The sequence below is a fragment of the Paroedura picta genome, chromosome 1, assembly GCF_049243985.1.
Source record: "Paroedura picta isolate Pp20150507F chromosome 1, Ppicta_v3.0, whole genome shotgun sequence".
Classification (NCBI taxonomy): Eukaryota; Metazoa; Chordata; class Lepidosauria; order Squamata; family Gekkonidae; genus Paroedura; species Paroedura picta.
In genome coordinates, this window is record NC_135369.1 from 81,477,497 (window position 1) to 81,500,883 (window position 23,387).

The 23,387-nt window shown below is 41.7% G+C and overlaps 1 protein-coding gene across 2 annotated transcripts in view; it reads right to left on the minus strand.

The window, feature by feature from the left end:
- The window catches only part of FMN2 (formin 2), a 223,718-nt gene that overhangs the window by 23,772 nt on the left and 176,559 nt on the right, over positions 1-23,387 (minus strand). For both annotated transcript variants that reach the window (XM_077345246.1, XM_077345237.1), the window contains one exon: positions 13,785-13,836. In XM_077345246.1, coding sequence (XP_077201361.1) covers positions 13,785-13,836 — 52 coding nt within the window. The remainder of the gene's footprint in view (positions 1-13,784; positions 13,837-23,387) is intronic.

The window sequence follows — 23,387 nt, forward strand, 5'->3', positions numbered from 1 at the left end:
GAAGATAATGCACACAAGCATATTAATGAATAAAAGTAATGATACAGGAAGTTTGCCCAGTTCTGTGTTCCAGTGTTCCAGTTTGGAGTTGGGAAAGGAAACAAGCACCAGGCTACTGTGGTTAATGGACCCCCCCCCCCTCCCTGTGGTCTGGGAGATAAATCTGGCGGACCTGGGTCTGTCCAACAAAACATAGTTTAAACAAATCCCGGCTTACTGCAATGTCGGAAAGAAGCCATTGAAATTGCCTGGAAAGTCTGGAACTGCTCGAAGACCGAGACTGTACACTAACAAAACAACACCAAGTTTACCCAGAGATATCCATGATGGTAAGTAGCACATCCCAAAGCAGTCTTTCTAGACACTATAATTCTCTGTCTGAAGCCTTTTCAACAATTAGGGAGCCAGATTAGATTGAAATCCCCACAAATAAATGCTCAGTGAGTTTGATAAATAGTACTCATGTTTATTGGAGACGTGAAGGCTTTTCTTGAGAATACTAAGGGATCAAAGGGGGACAAGGCAGACTTTTGTGCTGATCACTGCTAATCTTGCTGGGAACCAACAGAAAGCAATTCAAGCATACAGCTATTTAACAGCCACCAGAATTCCTTTATCTAAACAGCTACAACTATTCTCAAGTCCGCATTTAGGCTGATCGCTTCTACAGCAGTGGATATGGTTCTAAAATACAAAATATCCAAAAGTGGCATGTTCTCAAAGGTACTGCTCAGATATAATTTATTTCCAAACATATATAGAGGATATGAGTTGCAACACAAGTAGGCTTAAATGTAAGGTTCCAGAGGAATTAAGTTGTTTATCAAGTAAGCACAGACCACTTGCATAATTTGTTCCCAAACGTTTGCCATGTATGGCAGTGAAAACATCCTTAAAGTTACCTTTAAAAAAAAAGTAAGTGCAAGATTTTTTTAGCAAAGATAAGGTAAAGGTATCCCCTGTGCAAGCACCGAGTCATATCTGACCCTTGGGGTGACGCCCTCTAGCGTTTTCATGGCAGACTCAATACGGGGTGGTTTGCCAGTGCCTTCCCCAGTCATTACCGTTTACCCCCCAGCAAGCTGGGTACTCATTTTACCGACCTCGGAAGGATGAGTCAACCTTGAGCCGGCTGCTGGGATCGAACTCCCAGCCTCACGGGCAAAGCTTTCAGACGGCTGCCTTACCACTCTGCGCCACAAGAGGCTCTTTAGCAAAGATAGACCCTCACCATTCATACTCATTGTGACCAGTAAAGGATGGAGGTCAGTGCAGGCACAGGCTTTTATTGGCTGGGCTGCCACAGTTGCTGTGCATATTGTGTTGTCAAACTGCAGGGCAGATCTTGGAAGGGAAAGGGGAAGTTGGAAACGGGAAGGTTGTAAAAAGTGTGTGAATGTTTGGGGGTGGGGGCTGGCTGCAGGAGAGGTAACTGGCAGCCTTGCAAGGCCACAAAGCTTTCTAGCCTTGTTGAGCCATCGCATGAAGGAGACTCTACTGCAGGGAAAAGGCATTGTCAAGCCAGCCAATGTGCTGCAAGCACAGAGGAAGCCTCCAGACATGGAAGGGTAAGTGTGTCCAGGCTCCTCCTACAGCAGAAGGAAAGCTGATTGGTGGGGCAGGGCATTTTTGGGGTGGGACATCGCCCCAGTCAGTCCCCCTGGCTATGGGTCTGGTTCTGCTAGTGTACCTTTTGATGGCACCCGTGTTCTGGCCACTGTGTGGCACAGATAATAGGATTGGATGGGCCATTGGCCTGACCCAGAATTGCAGCCACGAGCAGTAGAAAAATCCCAAACATATATCTTGGAGCTCTCTTTGTTTAAGCTGGGCTCTCACCCACTTCCTGCTTCTTCAGGAAGAGAAGAATCAGTGTGATCTGAATCAAGAAGTAGCCATTAAATTTAGCTCTCTTAATCTATATGTAGGCATATAGTCTGCTTGAGTCAGCCATAGAGGCTTGCAATGTGTTTTCTTTGGAACTATCTCTTAAGCTTTTGTATTCTGCTTCAGTAAGGAGACTGAAGCAGGTGAATATAATATCTGTTCTTAGCAAAGACTCTGTCTTTTAAAACTCAAAGCATAGTGAGTCTGGATCTGTGCCACATCCACAAAAGGTAACCAAATAACTGCAAACACTGTTACTCTGCAGGTCTGTTTTTCTGGAGGGAACTAGGGCCAAGTCCAGTCCAAACATACAGTAGTGCCTTCCAGTAGGTCAATTCATATTGAAACGGGAACTGAGACGGCTAGAGCGAGTTTGCAGGAAGACTCGTGACGAAGCCTTGAGAATATCTTATAGAATGCAGATGAAGGCCTATGAGATGGCGGTGAAGTCAGTAAAATGCAATTTTTACTCGGCTACCATCGCATCTGCAGAATCATGCCTGGCTCAATTGTTTAAGATAGTTCGATCCCTCACTGCCCTGGTTGAAGGGCAACAAAACAGTAGCAAATTGGACATCAGCTGTGAGGCATTTGCGAGTCATTTTGCAGATAAAATCTCGACACTTCGCCACGACCTCCGTCCAACCTTAGATATAAAAAGTGAACTAGAGGCCCCTTGGCCCTGTTTGGAGAAAACTATAAGTAACATCAGACGATTCACGCTGACCGAAGTGGACAGGATACTAGCAACAGCAAGGCCAACCACATGCCCACTAGACCCTTGCCCATCCTGGCTCTTAAAAACAGCTAGCATAAGGATAAAGGGCGTATTTCTCACTCAAGTGATTCTTTTTTTGGTAGATTGCTGTCATTGCTTAAAAGGTGCTTTGTGAGATGAGGGGCAGATGGCAGCGATAATGTGACAGTTATGGTGATGGACAGGGTAGATGGCATCCCAAAGACTGTCACAGCATGGGAAAGATACACTTAGCTGGGTAGAGAGCATAGTTTACAACCCAAAGGAAAAAAAAAACATGCCATCTCTTGGATGTGTTAACATCCCTCAGTTGACTGTCCTGCTTCTGGCAGGCTTGAACTCTAGCTCCTAGTGCCCAGATTGGCCAACTGATTGGTGGGATTGTAAGCCGTGACTTCTTCGGGTAGTATGTTTGTATGTATGTTTCAATTTATATCCCGCCACTCCCAGCAAGCTGGCTTGCGGCGGGTCACAATAAAAGCCCCAATAAAACACATAATATTATCCCATTAAATCACCCATTTAAAAAAACCTATGGCGGCAACTATTCCAGATCCCATAGTGCTAGCTATCATCTGGCCTCAGAGGGGCCCCAAGTGCCGACCCATCACCTACAGCGATGGTCGGCTGGTGGGGACTCTCCAATTCTAGATCTTTCCTTATCATCTGCCAGGTGGGGGGGAGGTGTCCTTTATCCTGACCTAAGTAAAGTCAAGAACCCAAAAAGGCCAAAATAAGGGAAGTAATGTAAGCTTCTATAGAGTAGAACACAATTTAAACAATTTTGTACTAATATTTATTACAGTTAAAAACCCAATGCTTATCTCATATTTTAAAATTTTCTCCTCTTTGACTTTGATGCTCTCCACATTTCTGGAGCAGGGATTCCACATTGTAACAACATTTTAAAAATCTCAGGCTCTCAACCATCCATGAGCTGTTGCTGTGGGGAAACCCCCCAAACATGTTAAGTGCCAGCTTTTTCCAGCATTCAGGGCATGGCAGGTATGTGGTATGCACACCTAAATGAGTGTACATTCATTTACATGCCATGCACTGAAGTCATCTTTTGACACACAACTATACGTTACTTAGTAGGCTTAGTAGGCACAGCAAAAGCTGAATTCAACACTGGGTGGAAACAACTCATCAAGTTTGCAGATGACCCCAAATTGGGAGACTGGCAAATAATCCAGAAGATAGAGACAGAGTTCAATGAGATCTGAACACAATGGAAAAATGCGCAAATGAGAACAAGATGCAATTTAATAAAGATAAGTGTAAAGTTCTGCATCTGGGTCAGAAAAATGAAAAACATGCCTACTGGATGGGGGATACACTTCTAGGTAACACTGTGTGTGAATGAGACCTTGGGGTACTTGTGGATTGTAAACTAAACATGAGCAGGCAGTGTGATGCAGCAGTAAAAAAGGCAAATGCCATTTTGGGCTGTATCAACAGGGGCATCACATCAAAATCACAAGATGTCATAGTCCTATTGTATACAGCACTGGTCAGACCACACTTGGAGTACTGTGTGCAGTTCTGGAGGCCTCACTTCAAAAAGGTTGTAGATAAAATTGGAAGGGTACAGAGGAGAGCGACGAGGATGATCTGGGGCCAAGGGACCAAGCGCTATGAAGATAGGTTGAGGGACTTGGGAATGTTCAGCCTGGAGAAAAGGAGGTTGAGAGGGGACACGATAGCCCTCTTTAAGTATTTGAAAGGTTGTCATTTGGAGGAGGGCAGGATGCTGTTCCCATTGGCTGCAGAGGAAAGGACACGCAGTAATGGGTTTAAACTACAAGTACAACGATATAGGCTAGATATCAGGAAAAAATTTTTCACAGTCAGAGTAGTTCAGCAGTGGAATAGGCTGCCTAAGGAGGTGGTGAGCTCCCCCTCACTGGCAGTCTTCAATGAAAGGTTGGATACACACTTTTCTTGAATGCTTTGGGCTGATCCTGCATTGAGCAGGGGGTTGGATTAGATGGCCTGTATGGCCCCTTCCAACTCTATGATATAAATATAACAAATAAATAAATTATTTCCCCCCATTTCATTATGGAAACCATCAGTTTCCTGACTCCTCTGCAGAATCCCATGACCTACAATGACTCATTAGATGAGCTAGTTGATGACTGGCATAACTGGCTGTCAAGAGCCATCGATGAGATTGTACCCTAATGCCCTCTCTGCCCCCATCTCAAGCAAGTGCCCTGGCATACTGGGGAGTTATGCAAGAAGTTAGAGCTGAGACGGATAGGGCAAGTTTGGAGGAAGACTCGTGATAAAGTTTCAAGAACATCTTAAAATATGCTTATGAGGACCTATGACATGGTGGTGATAGCTGTGAAAAGAGAGTTCTATGCAACCTCCATTGCATCTGCAAGCTCATGTCCGGCACAATTATTTAGGGTGATTCGGTCTCTTACCACCCTCAAAGAGGGGCAATTCAAATTATAGGCAAATAGCTGAGAGGCATTTGTGAACCACTTTGCAGATTTTATCTCTCTCTTTTTCTTCTATCTTCTCTCCATCTCTCTTATTTATATATTGCCCTCCCTGAAGGCTCAGGGTGGTTTACGTCAAAACAGAATGATACAGATACCTCAGTTTATAATAATACAATAATAACAATAAACAACATTATGGAATGATGGAACACTGGGGAGAACAATGTCAATGCGTACTGATGGCCCAGTGGGATGGGCGACTCTGCAGTGATGGTGGTAAGTGGTTTGGGTCAGCCTCAACCAAATGCCTGGTGGAAGAGCTCCCTTTTGCAGGCCCTGTGGAACTTTTCAAGTTCTGTCAGGCCCTGATCTCCTCTGGGAGCTTACTTTCCACCAGGTGGGGGCCAGGACAAAAAAAGCTTTCACCCTTGTTGTGGTCCAGTGGGCTTCCTTGGGGCCAGGGATCACCAGGAAGTTGGAAGTGGTGGAGCGTAAGGCTTGTTTCCTATGGGCAGGCATGCTTCCCATTATTCCCTATGGCCAGCTGTGGTTTGCATTATTCCCTATGGGCAGGCGTGATTTGCCTTGTTTCCTATGGGGAAGTATTTCTCCCATTGTTTCCTATAGGCAACTGTGCTTCCCATTATTCCTTATAGGCAATAAACAAACAAATCCACAACTGTATAAAAAGACTGAGAACTGGTGTCATCTGGCAGCTCTTAGGACTGCTTTACTCAGGACAGTATGAGTTGGTTTCTGCTCTGAAATGGTTTGTCGTCCAAGCTAGTCCTTGTAGTACATTGGTACATAAACACTGCCATCCTAAGAAGATTTACAGTCTTCCAAATCATTTGAAGTCAATGAGCTTAGAACAGTACAGACGGGAGACCTTTCTCTGAAAGTCCCTAAAATTCCCTACTAAATCAAAAGCTGCATATAAATCCAGTAAGGACAACAGAGGCCTTTGCCTACATTTGTACATAGTCTAAATAAATCTAAATTAACAAAATCTAAATAAAGAAAATAAAAATAAAGTGTCAGCCTCTGCCTCTAGGGACTAAAGAGTCAGAGTTCATTTCAGCACTTAGTCATTATTGAATAAAGCAGTGGAGAAGCTACACTTAGTAGGAAGCCTGGGTCCTTGTTCTCTTTCCCTGGTTTGTATCTGTAAAACTTGAAAAGAATTGCTGGAACTCCACAGATCATCATTATCATTAAATATAATAAAAACTCACATTGACAACTCACTCCCTACCTGGCCCTCCCTGAGAGAGAGAGCACTCTGCCAATGAGGGGCAATCAGTTCAAACTGCACTCTGCCAATGAGGGCCAATCAGCTCAAATTGCATGCAGACAATCCCCTACCTGATTAGCCCTCCCTGGGAGTGTGATACTAATAGGGAGAGAGTACTCTGCCAATGATTGCCAATCAGTTCAAATTGCAAGCTGCCAATGAGGGCCAGTCAGTTCACATTGTACTCTGAGGGCCAATCAGCTCAAGTTGCATGCAGACAAGTTACTCCCTACCTGATTGGTCCCCTCAGAAATATTCCCCCAATAAAAGATGGGCCTCTGGCAGAACTGACCCACACTGGTAGTATAACCCCAGTCAGGAGGAATCAACTCTTTGCCTCCAACTTCCTGCCAGTTTCAGAAGTTTCATGGGTAGAAGAGGAGGAACAGAGCATGCCCTGTTGCTGGTAAGTTGCCCTGGCCTCTTTCAGCTCAGAGGACAGGGGGGAAAGTAAGCTGTCTCTTGTGTGCCTTCTGGAGGAGGAGGATGTGGGAGGCTCAGAAACCTGTTGCTGGTATGTTGCCCTGGCCTCTTTCAGCTCAGAGGACAGGGGGGAAAGTAAGCTGTCTCTTGTGTGCCTTCTGGAGGAGGAGGAGGATGTGGGAGGCTCAGAAACCTGTTGCTGGTATGTTACCCTGGCCTCTTTCAGCTCAGAGGACAGGGGGGAAAGTAAGCTGTCTCTTGTGTGCCTTCTGGAGGAGGAGGATGTGGGAGGCTCAGAAACCTGTTGCTGGTATGTTGCCCTGGCCTCTTTCAGCTCAGAGGACAGGGGGGAAAGTAAGCTGTCTCTTGTGTGCCTTCTGGAGGGGGAGGATGTGGGAGGCTCAGAAGCAGCTCCCTGCTGACCCTCTGGGACCCAGGGTGGCCAGGAAAAGTCTCTGCCTTGGGAATGTTTATTCATGAGTAAGTCATGTGAGGTTTGCAATGTGCAGTCTGAGAAGCGTGTGGGTGGGACTGGGAAGATATAGACTTTCCCTTTCAATATAGATACCACCTTGGTCTTGCTGCCGTCTTTCTAAGACCACCACAACAAAGCAAATTTGAGACCAATGGCATGAAAGATGGGGAATAAAAATGGAGCAAAGAAATGCCATGAGGTCATGTGGATGGAAAACTACTGTTTTCCAGTAGTACCTTCCCAGTAGAAGAAGAGTTGGTTTTTATACCCTGCTTTTCATTGCCCAAAGGAGTCTCAGAGTTGCTTACAATAGCCTTCCCATCCTCTCTGTACAACAGACTCTGTGAGGTAGGTGAAGCTGAGAGAGCTCTGAGAGAAACTGCTCAGTGAGAACAGTTTCTAACAGGACTGTGACTAGCCCAAGGTCACCCAGCCTGTGGAGAAGGGAATCAAATACAGGTTACCACAATAGAAGCTGCTGCTCTGAACCACTACACCAAGCTGTACAAATTGTCATTGCTTGAAAGAGATGTAGCTAGAGCACAGGCAGAAGAAGCTATTGTAGGAGGATGGTGTAAGTCTTTTTTGATTTGCTCACTGACTGTGATGAAATTCTTTCCTTTTAAATATAGACCTTCTAGCCATGGCTTCTCAAAGCAATCCAAGGTAGGAGACATTCAGGTCTTTCCTACACGATTTTGTGGTTAATAAGGTTGGCTATTTGAGAAGGAAGGAATGCTTTCTTCTTCCGTATTCTCTCTGTGTGTTTGTCTGTAGAAGGGAGTGCTACAAAGCCCCCCCTACCTCCAGGGGAACTGATCTCTTAGTTTGGAGAAGAGCTCTGTAGGGATTCTTCAGGTCCCACCTAGAGATTGGTATCCCTGAAGATACCACTTCTAGGGACTGTCAAAGCCTAAAGAATATTTCAGGCTAAAATATTTCAGTGGTAAAAAGTTGAGAGAAGTCAGCTGGGTGACCTTGGACTTGCCACAGTGCTTATAAATCTGTTCTGACCAAGCAGTGTTATCAGGGCTCTCTCAGCCTCACCCACCTCGCAGGGTGTCTCTTGTGGGGAGAGGAAAGGGAAGGCGACTGTAAGCCACTATGAGCCTCCTTCGGGTAGAGACAAGCAGCATATAAGAACCAATACTTGGTCTTTGTCGTCTTCTAGCAGAGCCCCCAGCTCAGTGCAGTCTCCCACCAGGCGCTCCAGGTGGTGGTGCAGCTTGGAAGGACAAGAGGCAGTACTGAACTGAGAAACCCCAGGAAAAAAATTATATACTATCATGAACAATGAATCTTCACGCCATTGCTTAGTTTCGGTTTAATTTCTGTGAAAGAACACTTTCATATTTTTATGGTTGGGGGTCACCACAACATGAGGAACTGTATTAGAGGGTAACGGCATTAGGGAGGTTGATTTACAGCAGAAGCCCAGGGGGATCTTTGGGGGCTTAATGGAGGGTCTGTGTGTTACAGGAGCAGGTTCTACAAGGGACACACTTACCAGGAAGCCCTCATGAGGAAGTCCCTGAGGCACATATGGAAGCAAAAGGGTGCTCCAGCAGCTCTGAGAAGCCAGACAGAAAAGCGTTGTTTTTCTATCTACAACCACTGCCGGACTAATAATAACATAGAGCTGGAAGCAAGAAAACACACTGGGATTTACTGGCTGGTTTGCCAAAGTTGGCAAACTGAGGAAGACGGCAAAATTGACAAGCTTCGTAAATACCTGACAGCCAGAAAAAATTCAGAAAAATTGGCTCCTGTATTTGGTCTTTGTGAAGAAGCAGTTTAATAATGTACCATATAATGTTATGGTAGAAGCTGTAGCAACCTGATAATCTTTCCTGTATTACTTTGACTTGGTCCATGTTGTTAATGTTAAACAATGAAATGTTTAACAAGATGCTGGCATCAGGGTGACCAGTGCAGTTTCTACCCCATGGCCAGGATGGAAGCCAGACTGGTATGGATCCAGGACCAAAGTTTCCTCCAAAAATGCCAGGACCTTATCTGCCATGGCCCTCTCAACCACTTTGCCCAGAAACGTAAGGTGCAAAACAGGGCGATAGTTGGTGGGGTTAGGGTTAGGGTTCAGCAATATTTCCCCCCCCAAAAAACTGCTTCTTTAAGCCCCTCAAGGAACCCACTGCCCACTCTAGGCACAATCTCAGGCCAAATTTCTTACTCAAATATTATTCAATGTTGATTCCTATTCAGTTAATAACAAGATAATCTATATCTTATCTGATTCTGACCACAACGTAACATCCAAAATGTCATTATATGCTGTGGCAGCAAGGAAAATAAGAGACAAAGTTGTCAGCTTTACAGCAAATAATTTTAATTTAATACAAGGGGAGCAAGACTTTTTCTTGGCTGCAGCTTGCACTGAAATATTCACAAAACTACCTCTTAATCTGTCCCTGTTAAGAAAACAGTAAGGGGTGTTGGGGTGGGCTCAGTCTGGGATGTGGGGCAACAATTGGCCCTTTGGCCCCGGGCTGACAAGTGGAGGGGCCAATTGGAAGGTGTGAAGTAGAATTTTCAACTTTAACATGGCATGGATCTCCGGGACTCCAAGTAGTTAGCAATGAGCATTCAAACTGCAGAGGACGGTGTCTTTCTGTTGCACTTTATCAATATTTTTCAGAGAGTGATGTAATTGTTTGGGGTTTAGTAAAGACATTCCGTATCATTTCAGCATTAACAGCAGACTGGAGCCTTCCTTGTCTGACTGTGGACACTAGATAAACACAGACCTGTGTGATTTCTTCTCATCTCAGAAGACTGACTCAGAGACCTTAGAATATACCCTTATTGTGAGCTAAACATTTCACTTTTCTCTTTGCCCATGTGCCAGAAATCCATTTCTTGAATAAACACTTCACACATTGACACTCTTAAACTCACTAAATTCGATAAATAAATAACAAGCATACAACCTTTCAGAAACTATTAAACACCCCTCTGCTGACAAATGAACAGCTAGACACTTCATGGAATTGCCAGGCCTTTTCTGCATCTTCATTATGCATGAAAGATTAACTTTCCATTTCAACTCATCTGCTAAACAATCGAGCTTTTCTAAAACACACTTGAAGCATTGTTCTCAACCCATTACTCATTTTAGGGATACACTTTTTGCAGAGTTTTTACACTCTCACAGTGGGGGTGGTGTGCCATTTTAACCCATATTAAGTTGTGGATCTGCATTTCTCAATTAAATAAAATGTAATCATGAGACACTGTGTGTGGTATACAGTCACTTGAAACAGGGGGGAAAAGGGCAACCACGTTAATCACGTTAATTGAACTGCATCCAGTCAATCACTACACAGAGCATAGAATCACAGAGTTGGTCAATTCATCCGACTCACTTGGTCCATTCATCCAATGTACCATCAGTCTGCCCATGACTAGCCAAAGGTAACGAATCTCTTATTTATGTAGCTTACTTAAGCTCTCTTCTTACCCTGGGTCCAAATAGTGTGTTTGACACACAAGCATTTAAGTAAATATTTTAACATATTGGGTACAGTAAATTTTTATTATGGTGTGTAAAACATGAGAAAGAACTAGTCCCCTAGGGACTAGTATCATCTTCCCTAAAGGTTCCAGACAGCTCATCTCTACAGAATAAGCTAAAGATCCTCCTCCTCTGGGAAGTATGTGCCAAAATGTATATCACCACTTCCATTTTGTTCCACAACCCAAGCAGTCACTGGCCTACAAAAGCTTATATCAAGAAACAATCAAAATGTTAGCATTTAAGAGCAATGGAGTTCTTTGATGATTTTAATACCTGGAAAGGTCATCTGTAGTAAAAGCTCAGAAAACATGAATGAAAAGGAAATAACTGGAGACCAACATAGACTCAACTGAGTAGCCTCCAGACTACATCTGTAGAAGTAATTTAAATTCAGATGGGCAGCCATGTTTGAATCCAGTGCACCTTTGACACCGACAAAGTTTTATCCAAGGTATAAGCTTTCATTGTGAAATGACTGAACAATAGTTTATTACTTAATGATAATGAATAATAATACTTTATTTGATAATAATAATACATTATTATTTAAGTAATACATTATTTCATTAAGTGTACCAGTATGTATTTTCTTAAGGGTTTTTGGTTAGCTTTTGTGATGGAAGATCCCATGACATAAGAATATTCCAGGCTACAATCTTGCATCAAGAGAAAACTCTATCCCAATATTTCTTACTGCTATCTGCCAATATGATACCAGTTCTTAGAGAGTTCTTGTTCTCAATTACCATCAAATTTTAATTCCTTGTGCTATTTTAAAGGTAAAGGTAAAGGTATCCCCTGTGCAAGCACCGAGTCATGTCTGACCCTTAGGGTGACGCCCTCTAGCGTTTTCATGGCAGACTCAATACGGGGTGGTTTGCCAGTGCCTTCCCCAGTCATGACCGTTTACCCCCCAGCAAGCTGGGTACTCATTTTACCGACCTCGGAAGGATGGAAGGCTGAGTCGACCTTGAGCCGGCTGCTGGGATTGAACTCCCATCCTCATGGGCAAAGCTTTCAGACGGCTGCCTTACCACTCTGCGCCACAAAGAGGCTCTTTGTGCTATTTTAGCTACATTCAATTCCAGAACTTTACTGAAGTTACTTAAGGTTATCTGATCTGTGTTTTATTGTACATTTCCTTCTTAGAATAGTGTACCATTTCCAATTTCCTTAACTCTCAAGTATTCAACATATTTTTCTAACAATCTGCAGAACTTCCGAAATCACCATAGAGGTTAAAAAAAAATCCATTATTTCACCTTTTCCCATTTTCATATAGATGGGAAGACAAGATCAAGGAAGAATTGCTTAGCTGATGAAGTAGCATCAGGTGTTACACAGTAAAAGTGGATCTTTTTTTGGGAAAGGATAGCCTATAATTCCGTACCAGTTTATATGGGTCATGGTAGGGGAGGAGATGGAGATAGCTGGTGCAGGCAAACCCACCAATCAGGTGGCCAGCAGGAGCTCCAGCCACACCCACAGGAAGTGCACACTCACTCAAACCTGTTTCCAGCTGGGATGATCCTGGTCAGAAGGAAATATAGCTATCTGACTAAAAAAAAAGAGAAGGTCACCTGAAAGAAGGGGATGCTGAGCCCAACTAGAGGCAGGAAAACACACAAAGGAGAGGGGCCTAGAACAAAGGGAAAGAAGGAAGGCTCCCATTCCTACTTGTAAACTGAGAATATTATGGACCTGAAAATCACATCTCACCATGTTAATGGACAGAAGTTTATTATATCTCCACCCTTGAAGATGATATGCAGGTTTTAAACAGAATCACAACAAACATTTCAGCTCAATATTTTATTCTATATACCATGCAAGTGTTAAACCCCAACTTTTCTAATAATTTGTAGAGCATTTCCAGTTCTCTTTCTGAACATGTTACAAAACAGCAATTAAAATACTGGCAGATGCATGTGTTATTTCCAATATATCTGGAAAATATGAATTTTAAGGGGGGGAAATATTTTCCCTTGCTTAGTAAAATTAATTCTTTAAATACGTCATGATTGTGAGGAAGTTACAAAAAGGATGGAGAAAGAAGTAAACCAAAAGTTGAACAAGAAAGGCTACACATACTAAAACCCCAGTGGTGTTTAAAACTTTGCTAAATTACACATTGGGCAACTGGCTCCACTGCAAAGTTAATTTGACACATTAAAGCCGTATTCAATTACCCATTTTATTAAATACTGCATTTTCCCCCTTCCTCTTTCCTTTGTATGTACGTGGGGTATTCAAAAACACAGAACAGACTGATGTGCATCTGTTATTAGTCAGAGGAAGTCCCACAAAGCCACGGCTGGTTTAATTTAACCTTCTTGGCAGTTCATTTAAATGAGGAAGGCCTCCAAAGTCTTCCCAAGTTCCACATGAGAGCAGAGAATGGCTTGTAGGGCAATGGGCACAGATAAGACTGTATCATCCACAGCAGCACTGAGAGTGTTTGAGAAGCAAATCACTCCCCAGACTGTCAGTCTGGGATGGTGGTAGTGGTGGAGAGCCAGCTTGAATGTTTGGGCAACTTTTTGTATATACCTAGGTTGTTGTATTCCTATCATTTGGTGTGAGAAAATGAGTAACCTGAAAAGCTAGGTGCAAAGCAAGAGCTGTTATCTGTGCTGAGAGATGTCTGCTTCTCCATTTCTGCAGTACCACCCACCAACTGAATTGGTGATGCTGCAAAGTTTTGCCTTTGGGCTGGTGTTGCAATGGAGGCTGGTACAGAAGTTGGATCTTTCCACAGAAAGTGCAGGGAAGAACGGATGCACTGTGACCAGGAGGAGTCCTGTGAGACGAACCCTGATTTTACAGTTTAATCAACATGGCTTTGAATTATGTCTGAATTGTGATTACAATTTGTATTTTAAGAGTTTGGCTTTTGCAGTATCCAGAAAACAACAACAACTGAATAGAACATTGAATGGAATACAATTTCATCTCACCTTTTATGTGTTTCTGCCAAAGATTTCTCTTCCATTTCATGGTCAATTTTAGCTGTAATAAACAAGGGGAAAGTTAAGACACGAAATGCAATGCTTTATTACTTGCTTTAGTACCAATATCCTCCAAGTGTTTGTGTGTATGTGGAAGAGCTCCAGCTGAGTTCTAAATGACGAGAAAAAGAAGAGTTGGTTCTTATATGCCACTTTTCTTTACCTGAAGTAGTCTCAAAGCGGCTTACAGTCTCCTTCCCTTTCCGCTCCCCACAACAGACACCCTGTGAGGTGGGTGAGGCTGAGAGAACCCTGATATCCCTGCTCAGTCAGAACAGCTTTATCAGTGCTGTGGTGAGCCCAAGGTCACTCACCTGGTTGCATGTGGGGGAGTGCAGAATCAAACCTGGATCACAAGATTAGAATTCTGTACTCCTAACCACTACATCAAATGGGCATTCAGATTGTGCTCTTGGCCTTTACTGAAAATCCTGAACTATACAGAAGCTACATTAAGAAATAGCTAAATAACAAAAAAAGGAAGAAAGAAAGAACAACAATAAAAAATCTCTGCCCCTCCCACATCCAAGATGAAACCAGCTAGATTCTAGGAATGGTTGTACAAATCAGCCCAGAACAGGTAAAGAATATTATTGTGCAAAAAGTTTCCGATAATTTGCTCTAACAATTTCCTTGCACATGTTTTGCTCTATTTTAATATCTGTTAATTCAAGGATGCATAATTGCAAGTTCTTATAAATAAACTAGACAATTTTTACAGTCTGTTTTTTTCTATATCCATATATAAAATTCCATGCCAAGGCTTGGATAATTAGTGTGTTTGCCTAAATTTTGTTTTATATGTTAAGTTTCATTTAAAAACTTTTTGGGGATGGCCGAATCCGTTATCCAATTTTTTTTCACACATATTTTATCAATGATGTTTTTTTCCCAGAACTTCACTGGACAGCAGTTTGATTTACCATCTCTCTCTCACTCTCTCTCCCCCCTCCCTACTGTATGTTGCAAACTAATTAGTCACTTCCAGTCTGGCTGCAAACCATAGTTTGTTATTTCATCCAAGTCAGAAAACTATAATTTGCACTTTTATTGCAATCCAGGATTCCTAGAATTCAAGTTCATTTGGAGGCATAGTATAAAAACAGATGTAAATAATTAGCTAGTGACATGCATAGAGAGAAAGCAAGGGGAGCAGGAATCCCATAAGCAAGTCTGAAACAAATTCAGGATTGAATCATGAAGGAACATGTTTTTTGCTATATTTGAACACCCCCCCCCCCAAAGGATTGATCAACCTGACTTTACTAATATTAATACCTTGTATTTAGTGATGACATCAGATCCATCTTAATGTCAAAAATCATTTCAGAAGAAGAAGAGCTGTGGTTTTTATACTCCTCTTTTCACTGCCAGAAGGAGTCTCAAAGCGGTTTACAATCGCCTTTCCTCCTTCTCCTCACAACAGGCGCCCTGTGAGGTAGGTGGGACTGAGAAAGTTTTAACAAAAGTGCTCTGCAAGAACAGCTCTAACAGGACTGTGACTAGCCTAAGGTCACCCAGCTGGCTGCATATGGAAGAATGGGGAATCAAACCTGGTTCTCCAGATTAAAGGCTGCCACTCTTTAACCACTACACCATTCTGGTTTACCAATACAAGACATCAACTCCCGTTTGACTGAGCTTTAGTTTTGTGCCCAATGGGTTGGAGTCAATGAACTATGTTTTACCACAGAGTTTCCAGCAATTCCTAGAGAAATGCTTTGATACTTTCAGTAGCTCTAAGAATCACCAGAAACTTTATGGCAAGAACTTCCAACAAGTAGAGGAGGCCTTAGTTTTCTTTAAAAAAAAATTTCTCCTGAAACACTACCGCCCCCCAAACCAGTACTGTCTGGCAACCCTAGATTGTAGACCACAGCTTGATTTTTTGGTCTTGACTGCTGATGACATAAATTTATTCAGGATGTTGAAAATTAATTCTGACTGTGAAGAACTCCAAGAAGACCTCCACAAACTGGGTGACCGAGCAGCTTTAAAAATGGGATTAAACAGATTAATAGAAGATAATTCTATCTATGGCTACTAGCCATGGTGACTAAAGGAAACCTCCACATTCAGACACACTAATCCTTTGAATTCCAGAGCCAGGAGGCAACATCAGGGGAAGGTCTCATCCTCTATGCCCTGTTGTTGGCCATCCAGAATAACTGGCTGGCCATTGTGTGAGACAGGTTCTTGGACTCCATGGACCACTGGTCTGATCCCACAGGGCTCTTCTTGTGTTCTTATGTAGGACACAAAGTTCCTTACAGCAGTCTTCTGTTTTCGATTTTATCTTTACCTCAACCCTGTAGGCTAGACTGAAAGAGAATAACAGGCCACGTTCCAATGATAAAGTTGGGTTTCAACCGGGGCCTTCCAGATATACTCTTACCACTATACCACATTGGCCCACCTATGATAATGTTGGCAGTGAAAAATTCAAATTCATTGCTCAACTGAATATGAAGTCTAAAAAAATTACAGAAGTCCTGGCATGACAAAAAGTAATAACCTTAGTATTCCCAGACCAATCTTGAGACAGTTCTGATAACAATCTGATTAAGTAAATCATGCTAAAAGGTAAAGGTAAAGGTATCCCCTGTACAAGCACTGGGTCATGTCTGACCCTTGGGGTGACACCCTCTAGCATTTTCATGTCAGACTCAATATGGGGTGGTTTGCCAGTGCCTTCCCCAGTCATTACCATTTACCCCCCAACAAGCTGGGTACTCATTTTACCGACCTCAGAAGAATGGAAGGCTGAGTCAACCTTGAGCAGGCTGCTGGGATTGAACTCCCAGCCTCATGGGCAGAGCTTTCAGACAAAATTTCTGATGCCTTACCACTCTGCGCCACAAGAGGCTCTCAAAATTATGCTATATAACAGCAAAAATGGAAAATGCTGTAGGATGAAAGGGGTATTTCCTTGCCCAGCGGAAGTGCTTTCTCATAGCTAACAGTGTATCTCAAAGATACACTTAAACATACTGACAACTTGTAAATTGTCCTGAATATTATTTAAAGCAGTGGTCCCCAACCTTTTTATCACCGGGGACCACTCAACGCTTGACAATTTTGCTGAGGACCTGTGGGGGGGGGGATAGTTTACTCCTCTACTCTCAACTACTGCCCTAACGCTCTCTGATTGCTATGGTAATGTTTAAACATCCTTCAAAATAAGATACAGACACGCCACAACAATGAACATAAGGAACATTTTATTTTCATGGAAATTTTAACTCGTAACAATGACAAATCAATGGGAATCCTGAGCTTGTTTCTCTGCAACGAGACTGTCCCATCTGGGAGTGACTGGAGACAATGACACCCGAAGTGTGTTGTAAAGGGCCGGGGGAAGGGGGAGAAGGTGTCCTTCGCGGCCCACCTCCAATTAGTTGACGGACCACATGTGGTCCGTGGCCCACAGGTTGGGGATCGCTAATTTAAAGTATGGAAAAAAATTATTTAAATGGCTGCTATAAACACAGCACCTGCCTAGAGATCTGTTTTTGTTTTTTATTCCTTTGGGGAAAATTTAAGAGTAATTTTTCAGAGCAAATTTTTGGTATCATGTTCTCTGCCCCTTAGCAACCCCAATGCAAGCTATAGGAAGTTCAAGGGCAAATATGGGCTTGTGTTCATGTTTGAAAGAAACTGTTTAGTAATACTGCATATTAGGAACCATAAAAAATAAAATATAAGTCTGTTCAGTGTTGAATGATATGAGATTTCTGTATTTTATATTGGGGAAGGGAAAATTAGTGTGGGTTTGCTTTGCAAGTGGCTTCCAGAAAGATACAGCAAGTTTAAAACAAGGTCCCAAGACACGCAGTAGCTTAAAGGGTCATGTCAGATTTTTTTTTCAGAGATGTTGATCAATACAATCCAAATACTTTCACCTTTAGCAGAATTTATGCCAGGAATCCCAGGAAGAGACTTGAGAGAGTCAGCCACAGTGTGGAATGGTAGAGAAAAGTAATTCTGTTCCCCTCCCCCCCTCCGGCATTTTTTTTTTAAAGACTGAAATTATAGGGGATGCTTTTTACAGAAAAATACTGGTGTGAGATAAGGGGGGGGGTTATTAAATTCTTATATATCATTCTTTTGTCTCCTCACTGAAAATCACTACTTGCAAGTTGCACTACTTGCAACTGTGTTTCTGCATGTGTTAAGTACTGTCAATCACGTTCAACTTGGTGACCCTAAGAATTAAAGTCCTCCAGAACTTCCTATTAACAGGCTGACTCAGGTCTTGCAAACTAAGGACTGTGACTCCCTTTATTTAATCTATTCATCTCGTTTGGGTCCTCTTCTTTCCCTGGCATTATTCAACTTTGCCTAGCATTATTGTCTTTTCCAGTGACTGTGGTCTTCCCATAATGCGAGCAAAGTATGATAGCCTCAGTTTAGTCATATTAGCTTTTAGGAAAAGGTTGTGCTTGATTTGGTCTAGAACTCACTTATTTGCCTTTGTGTGGTCAATTATATCCATAAAACTTTTCTCCAATACTACATTTCAAATGAATTAACTTTCTTCCTGTCAGCTTTTTTACTGTCCTGGTTCCACATACCTAATAATGGAGAATACCATGGCACTTTGAGATCTTTTCTAGCTTCTTCATAGCTGCTTTCTCAGTCTCAATTTCCTCCTGATTTGTTGGTTGCAGGCTCCCCTTTGGTTAATCATAGAATCAAGGTATAAAAACCACTGAACAATTTCAGTTTCTTCATTTTCAGCCTTGAAGTTGTATAATTCCTTAATAGTCATTACATTTATCTTCTCAGTGTTCAGTTGAAATCCTGCTTTGGCACTTTCTGCTTCAGGTCTTCACTGTTTTCTGCCAGTAATGTGGTGGCATCTGTATATCTCAACAGTCAATGTTCCCTTTACCTAGTTTCACTCTACCTTCATTTAAATCTAATCCATCTTTCCTCATGATATAGTCTACATCCAGACTGAATAGACAGGGAGATAAATCACATTCTTGTTTGACACCTTTGCCAACTGGAAACCACTCTGTTTTTCCATATTCTGTCCTAACAGTAGCCTCTTGTCCAGAATACAGGTTGCACAACAAAACAATCAGATGTTGTGGCGCTTGGTCTTGTTTTAGCAAAGAGAATGGAGCTTCTCTATATTCTGCGTCTGATTATGTAATATATTTGATGACTATATTGTCCATCCAGTGATGTCCACATATACAATCATCTGTCTGATTGCCTGAAACATGTGTTTGCAAGGAACATGTGTTTGCAAGGAACATTTGTTTGCAATGAACAAATTGTTTTCTTCACAGAATTCTTGCCTGCTTCATTTCATGCTCCTAGCTCAAATCTTCCAACAATATTTGATTCTGCTTTGTGTTCCTACTTTTGTGTTCTAATCATCATTTCACTTATGAGCATGCTCAATTTTCAGAATCAGAAGACCATTAATGACATACAAAAAAAGATGACAGAAAAAGTACATTATAAAGCATTAATTGTTCTGCAGTTATGGGACCTCGTAGCCAGCTGTACAAAGCTGGCAACCAAATCATGTGTGTTCATTTTGTTACAGGACACTTGCATAAAAGCATTCAGTTTCTTTCATCAACATCTGTAGATGGGGCATAAACATGAATGACAGTTATATTGACAGGCTTTCCATGAAGTTTGACTGATATTATTATAGGCCCTGACTTTCCATTACGGTAACTTTACTATTAGGGCAACTCTGTTTCTTCTTTATTCCCCAAGTAAAACACTTCGTAATCTTCTGAGTGAAAATGTCCTAATCCAGTTCACTTTAGTTTGCTCAGGATTTCCCCCCCGGATTGCAGTGTTGAAGAATCTGATTCCTCATTTTACAATTTTGAGCTTACCTTGATTCATACTTCTCACTTTCCATGCTCCTGTTTTAGTAGTGTTGTAGTTAAAAGGAGTGACCTCTAATCTGGAGAACCATGACTGATTCCCCTCTCCTCCACATGCAGCCAGATGGGTGGCCTTGGGCCAGTCACAGTATTTTTAGAACTGTTTTAAAGAGCAGTTCTCTTAGAGCTTTCTCAGGCCCAACTACTTCATAGGGTGTCTGTTGTGGGGCAAGAAAGGGGTGGTGATTTTAAGCCTCTGTGAGACTCCTTCAGGTAGTGAAAAGTAGGAGATAAAACCCAATTTGTCTTCTTCTTATATAAATTGAACTGCTTTGACTTTCATTTAGCATCCATTCACATCAATAATTAAGCATCCTTTCAACTTTAAACCAGTTGTGCCATTCAGAATAGTGTTGCTCATATTTGTCAGCTCTTCCCCAGTAGCTGATACACTGCAATCTGACATGGAGGTTTCATTTTCCAGCACTGAATCATTTTTCACTTTGGATTTTCTCTTCATAGAGTTTGTAAGATGAGTCCCCCGCCCAATAAAAACACCCCCACAGATCTATCAGCAGTGACTAATTTATAGATAATAACGATAAGATGAAGTGGTTTACCATTGCCTTCTTTTGTGCAGTTCTAACTAGGCTTAGCTGAAATGGTTTACTAGGCAGTTTATTGTTTACTATGGTTTACTAGGTTTACTTGTGCAGTTCTAACTAGGCTTAGCTGATGCCTATGAAAGAACTTCTGCCAGTGCCACCTTCCACTACTGCTGCTATCTGATAGCAACCCATCCAGGATTCCTCCAACCCATGAACGTTGTAATTCTCTGTTCTCTTCTGATGTGGCCACTGACCCCTGAAAGGGATGGATGCATCTTAGTCTTTCTCAATCTTGAGTGAGTCTGCTAGGACTGGTCTTAGCTTTGTTGACACACAAGGCCCCCTCCCACTACCACACTGTGTGTCAAAGAGGGTGGTAACAACACTGAGAAAAACGTCTGACTACTTCTAAATTATCCTCATTGTGGGTACGAGGGGCTCCTCACAAACCAGCCCTCCCCTGTAAACTGTAATCCCCATGGATTTATTCAGTGGGGGAAAACCGGTGGGGGAAATAATCAAGGCAATACAAATGAGGTACAGTTTTGTCTACAGTTACCATTATTTCTGTGCCACTAGAACAGCTGATCAGCCGAAGAAACTTCAAGTAATTGCATACATGCAGTCCTTGAAGAGGAAACTGAAAACTCTTTCCTCCAAACAGTGCTTTGTGCAATGGGATTTTACATCATTCATGAACTGTTGCAAGCACCTAACTGTATCTGCATACCAGAAACAGGTCTCTAGAAGTAGTGGCTGGAGACTGACTGAGCTTTAACTAGAGATCCATTCCTTTGGAGAAAATGGCTGCTTTGGAGGGTGAACTATATGGTGTTATACCCTCACTATGGTCTTTCCCATCCTCAAATTGCTCCCTCTCCAGGCTGTACTCTCAAATCTGCTGGGATTTTCCAAGTTGGCAACTCTAGCATTAACATGGGCTGAACACCAACCCCAGGTTCTAAGAGAAAGTTCTAAGAAACAATGAGCAAAGGAGGACCTGAAAAGAAGACAGATTAATTATCTGTTGTGGGCCAGTGTCTGCACTAGACCCTTGGGACATGAAGGCTATGGGCTGATGGTCAGATCAGATGATGCTGACTAAATTTATGGGGTAGTGTGTGATCCTGTGAATTATTCACCATTTAGCATGCTGGAAGATATTTCATTTAAATATTTTTATAGTCAGTTCTAGAGTGAAATGGTGAATCTCCATAGAAAGAAAAGTTCAGAAAAACAAACTTATCAGATATTGAGCTTCACTATAAAAAGTCCATTTAAATCTGTGAATTGTATACTAAAAGAACTAAAAGAACTCATATAACTTTAATTTCAAGAAATTAAACTTCAGAAAATGTTTTAAAATTCCATTTTACTTTCTCCAGAACACACCCTGTATAAACAGACAAATCCTCAAAAGGTGCCAAACGTTGCCCTTCTGTTTTTCTAAATGATCTTTGTGTGCACAGTCTAGCTGGAATTACTCATCGATTATGTCTGCATAAACAACAAAAAGCCTTTAGAAAAAAACACTGAGATCAAAAGCCTGTCAAATAGTAAGCCGGAAAGAGAAATCCTGTAGGAACTCTTTCAAGTCTAAGTTCAGTCCAGCCAAATAAACACAAAAGATTTTGTATTGTAAAATATTTCAACATTAGTTTGGAAGTTGACCAAATGGGTGTCCCCCCCCTCTAACTCCTGCTTGCTGAGTAGTGACCTGAGTAGTATGAGTAAAATACATGGTTCCCAATCATCTAGGATTCCGGGAGATTTGGGGGTCATGCATGGGGAGGGTGAAATGTGAGGAGGCGAGGAAGGTCAGTAGAGATACGATGCCATTCATTGTGCCTTCTAAAGCTGCCATTTTCCTTAGGAGCACTATAAACTGGAGATAAGTTATGGTTCTGGAAGATCTCCAGGCTCTATCTGGATGCTGGCAACATTATGTGTTTTCATCATAAGGACATGGAAGGCACTTGCAAGGGAGAAACAGCAATATGTTTAATCCTCTTCTATTGTCAAATACTCTGTAGATGTGACTGAATTCCCCTGGATTCTCACATTTTTTTTCTCATTACTCGTTCATAGACAATGTACTGTTTAGATGTTTTGTATTCTTTGTGCTGATGTACTTAAAAAAAATCTTTTTGGTGTGTTTTAAAATAAATGTATTATTTTTAAATATTTATAGCCTGCTTTTTCCCCTTAAACTCAAAATGGTTACATATTTTATTTCACTACTATTCAGTGTGACATTTTATATTCTTACCTGAATGCATGTTGTCATACACCATTCAGATTGTGCGTGTGCATAGACAGATGAATCTCTATTTAAGTATATGTGTCTAAAGTACATTTTTGCATACAGAATCTGCTTTTGTTGCCCTGGCTACACAAACCCTGGACATCTATGCATTCTAGAATTGTAGCCAGTGTGAAAGATTGTAATGCAAATATAAATGCAAGAATTGTCTTCTGGGTATAAACAGATTAAAAGCATGATCAAGTCTGTTTTGCATGCATTATGCCAGTGAGTGGACAACCCAAATTCAGCAGAGAAATTTAACAGCAAATATGCCAAGAGATTATATAATTCCATTCTTAATGTAATATTGTACTGAAGGCTAAAAAGTTCAGATTTTTAAAATAATCTTCATACTCTGTATTGGAGAGGGAAGAAATATGAGAGCAAATATGTGTATAACAGTATTTATTTCTCTACAAAAATATCTAGTATACTTTTACTTCTTTCTTAGTAAATGGTTCTCTTCTAGTGAAAAGGTCCAACAGTACTAGACCTTAACCAGAATTGTCACACGAACACAGTGAATAAAATTCCTAGTCATGGCTGCAGGGCACCCAACATTGTCCACCACTACTCAGAAAACCTAAAGTACATAACAGGAATGAGTTGCAATCCAGCTTTGTTTCTATGGGATTCTGTGGATTTTGTTTCTGAACCATATGACTTTTCAAAAGCAATGTGTAAATGAAATAAACCAGATGTTCTGTAAGTACAATTCTTTTTGGTACTATGAAAAGAATCACCGTGTCTTTGGAGATAAGTCGAAGTACAGCTCCAGATT